The sequence below is a fragment of the Lactuca serriola genome, chromosome 4 (assembly GCF_051521515.1).
Source record: "Lactuca serriola cultivar US96UC23 chromosome 4, Lser_US96UC23_V15, whole genome shotgun sequence".
Classification (NCBI taxonomy): domain Eukaryota; kingdom Viridiplantae; phylum Streptophyta; class Magnoliopsida; order Asterales; family Asteraceae; genus Lactuca; species Lactuca serriola.
In genome coordinates, this window is record NC_136411.1 from 368341571 (window position 1) to 368353393 (window position 11823).

At 42.5% G+C, this 11823-nt stretch overlaps 1 protein-coding gene across 1 annotated transcript; it reads left to right on the forward strand.

Annotated features, from left to right (window-relative positions):
* The first annotated feature begins 235 nt into the window (after positions 1-235).
* LOC145099754 (uncharacterized) lies at positions 236-706 on the forward strand. Its single transcript, XM_079037267.1, has one exon. It carries the CDS (start codon positions 236-238, stop codon positions 704-706), a length of 471 nt encoding a protein of 156 aa, XP_078893393.1.
* Positions 707-11823: the final 11117 nt, after the last annotated feature.

An 11823-nucleotide genomic window follows, 5' to 3' on the forward strand; every position in this document is an offset into this window, starting at 1 on the left:
CACTTGTATTAAAATTATATTATTAATGCAATGGATGATGTTGTTGCTTGTTTACTACTTTTCATTGTTGTGATACTGTACATGACGTCCTCCACCCCAGAATGTTTCCACCGTTCCTCGTTTTGGGGTGTGACAGTATACTTGAGAAAACAGTGAATCCCTAAGAAAAGACTGGAGTTCAAGGCTTGATGATGCCTTGTGGGCCTGTCGGACCGCGTACAAGACCCCAATAGGAATGTCCCCGTTTAGGTTGGTCTTTGGAAAACCATGTCATCTTCCCGTGGAATTGGAACACCGTGCATTTTGGGCGGTCAAACAATGCAATTTCAACATCGGTGAGGCGGGAAGGCATAGAAAGCTTCAACTCCAAGAGTTGGAGGAGTTGAGAAATGACTCCTATGAAAACTCAAGGATTTACAAGGAAAGGACAAAGCTTTTCCATGACAAGTCCATTACCCGCAAACATTTCGAGCCGGGACATAGGGTTTTGCTTTATCATTCGCGATTGAAATTATTTCCAAGAAAATTGAGGTCAAGATGGATAGGTCTGTTTGTTGTGCTAAAAGTCTTTAAGCATGGAGCGGTTGAAATTCAAAGTGAAGAAACAGAGCAAATCTTTAAAGTCAACGGGCATCGATTGAAACCTTTCTATGAAGGTTTTAATGCAAATATCTTAGAAGTCATCCAATTCGATGCCCCGGTGTAATAAAATCAAGAAGGAAGCACGTCTCACCAAAGACGTTAAAGAAGGGCATTTTTGGAAAACTAAAGTTTTCATTTTTTCTAGTTCCGAATAAATGTCGTAGTTGGTTCACTTTTGGATTTAACATCTCTTCTTCTTCCTTATTGAGATAAAAGAATGTTGGATTTAAAGACTCGGTGTTCGTATTGGTCAAAGAGTGAAAAAAATTGTTCACGCGCTCCGCGTGTACTCGAGCTTCCGTCCACGTGTTTATTAACACGGACCGCGTGTAGTCCATCAATTGTCCACGTCCATTATCAGCAAACAGAAGAGTTTCAGCCTTATTCACGCGGTCCGCGTGTACTCGAGCTTCCGTCCGCGTGTTTATTAACACGGACCGCGTGTAGTCCCTCAATTGTCCGCGTCCATCACCCGAAAACAGAAGAGTTCCAGTCCAATTCACGCAGATCGCATGTTATCGGAAGCTTGTCTGTGTGTATATTAAAACGGACCGTTTGTGGGCTGGAGTCGATCGTGTGTCGTGAAAGATAAACTAGAATAACTAAGGGCTTATTCACGAGGACCGCGTGTACTCGTGTCTGCGTCCGCGTGACCTGTTGACCAACATTGACTCGTTTTGACTAGGTTTGACCGCGAATTAAACCCCCTCTTTATCACCAGCCGGCCCTTCTCCTCCCTTCTTCTTCTTCTTCCTCTTTTTCCCTAACCTCCATTAGAGAACCTTCATCTCCACCACTAAAGCTCACTTTCTCGTCAAACCGCCGGTCGGAATTTCGCGAGACCACCACCATTCTTCTCAAAATTCAGAGCTCTACAAACCCCACTAAAACAACGGTCCAATCTGTTGCTACATCTCGAGGCACCACCACCATCCCATCGCCACTTTCCGGCCGATTTCCGGCCAACTCCGGTCACCTCTGCCGATTCCGACACCACCATTGTACTCATCTTGGACAAGGCTGCAAATTCTACCAAAAAATTTCCCAAAGCTCGTCGGAATTTCAAGCCATTGCCGGATTCGTCGGGTTTTCACGGTAAATTGCTTCTCCTGGGATATTGAACAAAAGCTTAAAGCTTGGGGTGGAGAGTTGCAAGATTGTCAAATCCCGAATTTTCGCACGTAAACTTTGAAGTTTCAGCAAAAACGGGTACTTTCTTTCCTTTGTTTAGTTGATCAAGATGCATGTCCGTTCAAATGCTATTGTATCAAATGAATTTAGGAATCATTCCTTGCTTTGATTGTTGAATTACTTTAGAAGTCCATAGGGAGTTAGTTGGTGATTTGGATTGACATATTGCTTGTTGAAATTGTGGTTCGTGTAGTGGTTATTTTTCGAGCAGGAAGTCCATGTCTACATCTAGGAAGCGCCTGGCTGCTGGCCGAGGCAAAGCCCCGACAAGAAATCAAAGCGATGCTCCCGATGTCCCAAGATTTCGGGATGCGAAGGAATCCGAAAACTACACAAAGAGCTTGCCTAGAAAAGTTGCATCTACCAAACTCGTGTGCAAGCCCACGCTTATATCATCTGGGGTTCTTGAAGGGGTCATCCAATTGTTCCGTAACATTGGGTGGGAAAACCTTCTCAACCTCATGGCGCACACTTACAAGCTCCCCACTAGAGAGTTTCTCACCGATAGCGGGTACGATAGCGAAAAAAAGAAAGCCGCATTCCAACTTCTAGGGGACCGAAGGTACATCGATTTTGCAACGATAAATGACATCTTGGGCTTGCCTTCTTCAAACACATCCACAATTTTCGACGTCCTACCTGCTGAGTTCAATCACGAGACTCGGGGGTATCTTCTCGTGTGCCGGTCAGGATAAAGCAACCTCTATCATCCACCCATGCCTCCGCATTGCCCATCGCATCCTGGTGTGTACAGTTTTTGCCCGCAAAGAAGCCGACCAGGTCACCAAAAATGAGCTCTTCTTCCTTTGGTGTATGACGAGGCATGAAAGGCCGCCAATCCCAGACTTTGCTTCATTCTTCTTCCACAAATGCGCCCACATGTGATCCAACACGTCCGGTGATATTTGCATTTGGGGATTTGTCACACTTTTGGTTCGCGGTCTTGCCATCGAGCTCCCTGATGAATTCCAGCCTGTTGACAGCAAAAATATTTTGGATGAGCGCGCCCTCATAAACATGCACCACATCCGTCGCAGGAACATGAGCAGCTTCACGTGGTTTTGTCATCAAGGGGTCGGGTATCTCGTTCTTCCCGACCCTCAAGTCACCAACTTCACCTTCCACGATCGCACTCAGTGGAGACTCGCGAGGACCATCACTTAGTCAGTCAATGAGGATGTGCTCCAAGATCAAGATGATGAGGAGATGCCTATGGATGACGAGCCCGACGATGAGCCCACCCATGGTCTGCAGCACGCCCAGCCACAAGCCCCTCCCGGGTACTACCCGTTTCCCCCCAATTTTGCCGAGCAGTTCGAGGCGCTTTGTGTCTCAAACCAAATCATGTCCCAAAAAATGCACCATATGTGGGGGTGACACCAATCCCAAAACCATTTTGAGAACGTCCCACTTCCGCCTCCCTATCCATACCCCCACCCACCCACCCTTATCCTCCTCCACCTTACCCTTACCCCTACCCCCAATACGCGTATCCTCCTCCCGATCCCCCGGTTTAGGTACTTTCGCCTCGCCCCAAGCATTGAGAACAATGCTTATTTTTAAGCTTGGGGTGGGGTATTCCTTTTTCTTTTTAATATCATGCATTTTAAATTAGGACGCATAGCATTTTAGTATAAATTGCATTAAAAAAAATTATTGTCTTCTTTTTCATCTTTTATTTTTGCATGGCATTTAGCTTAGGGCATTAGCATTCATGCATTTTTGTTTTCTGTTTATTCTCACCTCTCTTGGATGTTATGGAACAGGTTCATAGTTATTGTATCATTATTGGTCCAGGATCTTGTTGCTATCTCACTCATCGAACCGGGACCACTAGCTGCAGCTTGGGATTTCATACTTGGGATCAGATGCTGGTAGCTTAAAGGAGTAAGTGATCATGACCAGGTAGTTTTCATGAAGAATTATGCATACAATACTAACAACAGTAGGATATACTATAGCACTGGATGTCTTACCCTTGGGGTCACTACTGCCGAGAGGATCACACTTGATCATGTTAGAACCGTTAGGATGAAGCACTGGTGCTTGACCCCGAGTAGAATCCATATCCAGCCTCTTTACATCACCATTTCTTTTTGCGATTTCCTTAGGATTTTAGAGAGTCTTTTAGTCCACATTTGGAGATTTAAAAAAAATCAGCTGCAACTATCTTAGACAGGTGGCCGGTTCAATTATTGAACAAATTTCCAACATCTTGGTCATCCGACGTTTGTTATTCATTTATTTAGGATTGTATATTTGTATATAGATCGAGTTTTTTCTTTCCGCAAATTAGTGATGTTAGAGAGGCTGTTGAGTTGGAAACTACGGGAGGTTCAGGTCAACGCTAAGTGAGCTGATTCCTACAACGGTGCCTGAACGATTAAACCTAGTTACACATGAGAGAATCCGGTAGACATGAGATCAGAGTGTGCACTTAAAGAAGAGCTCCACCCGATCCCATCCAGTCGCTGTCTCCCTAATACAGATGTTATTCATTGTATGTGTGTTTCATTGAGGCTGCGAATGACCATCCCTCCTTACTCACCTAGAGGAGTTGTCCTGGCTGTGGTTTATGATCCCATTGTCATCGGATGAAAAAGTTGTGAGATACCAGCGAGATCAATTCTGACCATGTTGACTAACGATGAATAGGTTCCATGGTTCTATCCATTTTTTTTACTTTTAGAGTAATTCGTCCCAAGTTCATTTTAGTCTTGTCTTACTTGAGGACAAGTAAGGTTCAAGCTTGGGGTGATTTGATAGTTTCGTTTTTATTACTTATTTTCATAATTTATTTTTATTTAAAACCATCTCATTTTAGTCAATCTTGTCACACCCCAAAATCGGAACGGCGGAAACGTTCGGGGGCGGCTGACTTCATGTGGTAACGTAACAAATGAATACATAGTGTTGGGTTGAAGATTCGTTCAAGGGTTGCGTCTTTGGGCTCGGCTATTAGTCTATTTGTTTTGTGCTCCGGTTTGGGCCTGTCCAACCGAGAGCCCGTTAGGCTTATTATATAAGTATATGCTTGCATGCATATTAGGTTAACGATCTAGAGAAGACGATACCATTACGATAGTATTACGTTTTTCTTTCTTTATCGTTCTTGTAAACCTACTAATCCTCTACAGTTGATGTTCTTAATCGAGCTCTTCTGAGGGTTTTGTTTTAATCATTCGACACGTTTGATTTCATTCTTGACTTGTTCTTATTTTCGTGTTCTTGCTGTTTTATATTTACTTACCTGTTTAAGATCTAATCGATCTTCAAAGATTAAAGTTTTAATCTCATCAATTGGTATCAGAGCAGGAGGCTGTGTAATCGATACACATCTTTTCTGTGAAAAGGTTTCAATTAGGGTTTTTCCGCAATTACTGATATTTATTGAGCCGTCATCTCATTATTGACGTATCTTGATATTTATTGTTTTGCCCTAATCTGATTTATTACAAGTCTGATCTTTGAACAGGTTTTTCGATCATAATGGACGAGTCACAATCAAATCCCATCAATATTTCCAACAGCATCGATTCAACTACGAAGATTCCAATCCTATATACCCATGACTATGAAGTCTGGGCGAATCACTTCGAAGACTATGTGATAGGATCTAAGGATAATGGATACCTCATATGGGAAGCAATCATTAATGGACCTTTTTCTCATTCTGCAACGTCAAGGATTATTAAAACTCAAAAAGAGTATAATGATCTACTGAAGGATATCAAAGATATTCCGCAAGATGAGAAGGATAAATTCCAGTGTAATATCAAGGCGTTAAGATTGATAAGATTCGCCCTTCAGTCCGACACCTTCAGGTTGGTCAGCTCATGCACGATGGCAAAGGAAGTTTGGGATAGACTTCGTGAACTGTACTCTACAGACGAGGATCTTGAACATTCTATCCAAACCTTGCTCTTATCTGAGTTTGGAGAATTCAGGCAAGGAGCCGAAGAAACAGTGACCCAGACATTCGATCACTTCAATCATCTTCTCAACAGGATGATCAAACATGACATCGAAAGGAAGCTTATCGAGCAGAAGGTTACGTTCTTAAATGGTCTGAGGTCTAAATGGAGAGCAGTGGTGTCTACAGTCAAAGCCCATGAGCAGTTTAAATCATACTCTTTGGCGAAACTGGTGGGTATTCTCAAGTCCCAGGAGAAGATTGTGCTGCAGGAGAAGAACGTTGTTTCAAGCCTTGGTTCGCTGGCTCTCCTGTCAAAAAGTAAAGTTGTGATGGAGGATGAAGACCTCAACTTGGAGGAGTATGACCTCACGTCTGAGGATTATGCTATGATGGTGTCTAACCCCAAGAGGTTCATAAAGAAGAGATTCCCCAGCAACAAAAACCGAAACTGGCAGGGGAGTTATAGTTCAGAAAAGGTTAACAATGAACCGAAGGTTGAAGAGCCCAAGAAGGAACCGAAGGCGGATGGTGATTCTGGAGTAAGCTGTTACTACTGTGGTGGGAAAAACCACTATGCTAAAGATTGTGTCCTTAAAAAGATGGCTGAAAAGGGTGATGAAAAGGATGAGAAAAGCCTTGTTGCAGAAAGGGTTCGGTTGCTGATGACGAGTTCGGTAGCGTGGAAGTTTGGTCAACCGACTCAGAAAACGACAAAGTGAGGAAGCCTTCTCATGGAAAGGCTTATGTGGCAAAGGAGGAGAGCAGTGGAGGAAGATGCTTCATGGTGTCCGATGTATCTCAGTTGAGGGGATACAACACTGATGGTGGAAGCAATGAACTGAAGGAGCAGCTGGATATGTGCTTCACGGCCAAACCACTCAGCCAGCAGTTCAATGAGCTTGATGAACTGATCAAGAAGGTACAATCGGTTTTCGTTTCATTTAAAGTACCACAATCCTCATATGAGAAAGAACTAAAAAATGTTAATACAAGAATTTCTCATCTAGATAGTAGTTTAACTCAAACTCGAGTCACCAATTCTAACCTAACTGATCAATTAAGCAGGGTGTCTTCGAAGAGTGAGGAGCGGCGCATGTGGATGGAGTTGAAGGAGTCTGAATTAGTTAAAATAAAAGACGAAAACATTTATTTACAAAGAGACAATTTAAAGTTGTTAAAACAGCGGAATGTTTTTTGTTTAATTGCAAAACGTCTTTATTCTAATATTACTCAGCGTCACTTGGACTGTGAAATAGGCCAAAAGATCCATCGCATGATTTTGCCTTTCCTTGAGTTTAAGGAGGATGAAATCGATGCTGAAGCTTATAATTGTGAGAGTGTGATATCATCTGATGATGTCAATCCGACCTACATGTATGGACTGGACAAAATAGAATCTTTCATTAAATCCAAGGACCACAAGGACATGCTTAAAAACCTTTTGGATGAAAATGATAGACTTAAACTGAGAACCGAAACCATACAAAAATTTGACTCTTTAAACGCCAACTTGAGCTCAGAAAACAAAATTGATGTTGAAAATGCATCTGAGCTTAACGAGGACGACAACATGAGTGAAATTTATGTAGAGGACACGGTTGACTGCTCAGAATTTGTAAAAAGCGAACCTGAAAACTACAAGAATCTAATTTCTGAAAATTCAGTGGAGTTCGCTCGATTGTCCCAACAAAAGTCCCCGATATTAGCAGAAAAAGCGGTTGTATATCAAAAGGTCAGGACCACTCCAAATCAAGTGTACAAGGTCACTGGAGTAACCGAACATCAGACGGCTGAACTCACAGCTATTGTAAACGAAGACAATGCTGATGGCTGTGATGAGTATTTCTGGTCAGCTCCAATAGATAATGCAAACGAAACGGTAGGCTTATCAGAAAGAACCTCATGGATGAGTAAAGGTAGATACATACCAGAACCCTTGAATAAGCCAGATAATTTCGATGAGCCAAGTACTAGTGGTACGAAAGACATTCCTCAAGAGAATGGAAGTTCGGCAAAAGAAGGCATTCCCTCTAGTTCCTCAGTTCAAAGTGAAACTCCTACAGTTCAAAGTGAACCAGCCAAGGAGAAACCGAAAATGAAAGCCAATATTCATCATCAACCGAAGCAGATGAGGAATAAGAAACGTGAAAGGAACCAGAGATACAGGAAGAATCTCTCTGAAAGGAAACAATTTTGGCAATCCCAAAACGCATATTTCTCAGATCAAGACAAGAATCTGAAGTTTGAGAACAATCCTGTCAAAAAGCATGAGAGCCACAACAACCGAAAGCCAAGGTTCGGTTCAGAAGAGAACAACAACCGAAAGCCAAGGTTCGGTTCAGAAGAGAATACCAACCGAAAGCAAAGGTTCGGTTCTGAGAATGACTCCAACCGAAAGCATAGGTTCGGTTCACAGAACGATTCCAACCGAAAGCATAGGTTCGTTTCTGAAGTCAAAAGAGATCAAAACTCTAAGGTCAGTCCCACCAATGATCAAAAGCAAAAGGGTCACCTAGAGTCTCCAGCCAAGAAGTCATCTCAATCTAAGCCCACTCCTTCTCATTCATCTAATTCTTCTACTTCTTCCAATTCATCTCCATCTTGCTCTAAAGCTCATTCTGTTCGTTCTCACAAATCTCATTCGTCAGTTGAACAAAAAGGCAAACAAAAGGTTAATACATCCAAACCAGAGTCTAAACCGAACGCACCTAATCCTAATAAAATCAAAGTTTTTACCATTAAAAAGAAAGATGAAACAACACTTATAAAACGAACATATCTTGTTGACATCTCTCTTACTATTCCTGTTCCTATGAAAAGCTCACATGGGCCCAAGAAACTTTGGGTTCCTAAATCTGCTTAATTTTTGCAGGTTATAAGTGACAAGCAGTTTGACGAAGAATGGTACATCGATAGTGGTTGCTCGCGTCACATGACAGGAAGGAAAGAAGAGCTCAGGGAATACAGATCTCTTTCAAATGGTGGCAACGTCAAGTTTGGAAACAACTCTTTCGGCACCATAAAGGGATACGGAATGATTACTAATGGTGATTTCACTATAAGGAAGGTGGCTTATGTGGAAGGACTCCAACACAACCTCATCAGTGTATCTCAGCTTGTTGGAGGTACACGTCTCAAAATCTCATTCGATGATGAAGGTTCTGAAATTATTGAGAAGAAGACAAAGAAAGTAATTCTCAAGTCGGAGCGAAAGGGTGAAATGTTTCCTCTAAACCTTAAACCCATCAAAGGAAATCCAGCTATATGCTTGTTATCAAAAGCTCAATCTGACGAAAGCTGGTTGTGGCACTGAAGACTCTCTCATCTCAACTTTAAAGATATCAACAGACTTGTCACTGGAGGTCATGTTCGAGGCCTTCCATTGCTCAAGTTCGACAGAGATCATTTGTGTGTTGCATGCGAAATGGGGAAGCAGAGTCGTCAAAGTCATCCATCTGTTATTAACACAAAAGTTGTTGAACCACTCGAATTACTTCATATTGCTTTGTGTGGTCCATCATCTATTGAAAGCATCGGTGGTAGCTAGTATATTCTTGTTATTGTCGATGACTTTTCACGATTTACATGGGTGTTCTTTCTAAAGCTCAAATCTGAAGCGACTCATAAGCTGAAAGTGTTCATCAAGCAGATTGAAGTACAGCTCAAGAAGGTCGTTCGCAACATCAGAAGCGACAATGGTCTCGAATTCAAGAACAGGGAATTTGAAGAATTTCTAGCAGAAAAGGGAATAAGTCACAACTTCTCAGCTCCCTACACACCTCAACAGAACGGAATTGTCGAAAGACGAAACCGATCTTTGTGTGAAGCTGCCCGAACTATGCTAAGTTTCGCTTCCTTACCTCTTTATTTTTGGGCTGATGCAATTTTTGCTGCTTGTTTTACACAGAACAGGTCTTATCTTAACAAACGATTCACGCTCACACCATACAAGATTCTCAACAACAGAAAGCCCAACGTGAAATTTTTCCATGTGTTCGGCTCACGGTGTTTCATCTTTAACTCTAAAGAACACCGCAACAAGTTCGATGTCAAAGCCGACGAGGGAATCTTTCTGGGCTACTCTCTCACATCCAAAGCATACAGAGTCCTAAACAAGCGTTCGAGAAAAATCGAAGAGACCTATTACGTGACTTTTGACGATAGCTATGTCAAAAAGCTACAGGCCAAAGAAGACACAGCTGGGGAAATTTTTCCTCAAACTGGCCAAGTCACAGTCTCGATCGCTAATCTATACGAGAAATTTCTGGAGCTCTTTGACGAACCAGAGAAAGCTTCTCTCTCAGAAGCAGGTGCAACAGACAACAAGGTTGACCACACGAAGCAAATTGTCGGAAAAGCTGCCAAGAGAATGAATGAAGGAGGATCGACTTCTGATGAACCTCCATCCAACGATGCTTCAGTCGAGGGGGAGCCAAGCTCTACAACTGCAACCGGAAGTGCTTCTCCAACCAAAAGTGCTTCTCCAACTGAAAGTGCTTCTCCAACCGAAGGTGCATCAACGCCTGAAAGTCCAGCACCACAAGAAACCTCTGAAACTCTAGTTTCTCATAGCTCATCAATCGAGGGGGAGCAAGATGATATGACGCTCGACTACGAAAGCCAATCCGAGCCAGAAAAAATGATCAATGCTGAACTAGACCCAACCTTTGATCCAAATTATCCTCCTCTTACCAAATGGACCAGAGATCATCCTATCTCTCAAGTAGTTGGTGATGTCTCTGAAAAGGTTCTGACCCAATCACAACTGAAGGCAAAACAGATATCCTTATTTTCAAAGGTTGAGTTTTGTATGTTTAACTCATTCGTATCAAAAGTTGAACCGAAGACAGTTAACACTGCTCTCGATCACTCTGATTGGGTTCAAGCAATGCAAGACGAACTGAACGAATTCGAAAGGAACAAAGTCTGGTGCCTCATTCCAACTCCTCCAGATGCCTCGGTTGTTGGTCTCAAATGGGTCTTTAGGAATAAAATGGACAAGGAAGTGAATGTTATAAGGAACAAAGCTCGTCTGGTAGTAAAGGGATTTTGTCAGGAGGAAGGGATTGACTATGAAGAGACTTTCGCTCCTGTAGCTAGGCTAGAATCTGTAAGAATATTTCTTGCTTATGCTGCCCACAAAAACTTTGAAGTTTTCCAAATGGACGTCAAGTGTGCATTTCTTAATGGAGAACTCGAAGGAATCGTGTATGTGGAGCAACCTCCTGGGTTCGTGAACGAAAAGTATCCAAATCATTGCTATATTCTGGATAAAGCTGTGTATGGTCTTAAACAAGCTCCGAGAGCCTGGTATGAAACGCTAACTAAATTCTTAAAGATGTCTAAATTCATACAAGGTTCGGTTGACCCAACCTTCTTTCGCAAAAAGGAAGGTAACCACCTTATGATAGTTCAAATTTATGTCGATGACATCATCTTTGGGTCTACGAATCCCAGCCTAACAGCTGAATTCAGAAAGTTGATGGAGACTAAATTTGAAATGAGCTCAATGGGTCCTATTAACTTTTTCCTTGGTTTAAATATTAGACAGGGACCTGAAGGCATCTTTATCAATCAGGAAGCTTACACGAAGACTCTCCTAGCAAAGTTTGGTATGATGGGAGACTCCAAAGTCAAAGTCCCAATGGCATTTGGCACCAAACTAACTCCATCTCTAGACAAACTGGCTGTTGATATCACGCTCTATCGTCAAATGATAGGGTCACTAATGTATATTACTGCTAGCAGGCCTGACATCATGTTTTCTGTGTGTTATTGTGCTCGATTTCAGGCAAACCCACGCGAACCTCACATGCTTGCAGTGAAGAACATTTTACGCTATCTCAAGCGAACCACCTCCTTAGGTCTATGGTATCCTTCCAACTCAGGCTTCTTCGTTCAAGCCTATTCAGATGCTGGCCTTGGAGGATGTGGACTCGACAGAAAAAGCACCACTGGCGGCTGTCAATTCCTAGATGGGAAGTTGGTTAGCTGGCAATCCAAGAAACAAACGTGCGTGTCGTTGTCTACTGCCGAAGCGGAATACATAGCCGCTGCATCCTGCACCTCTCAAG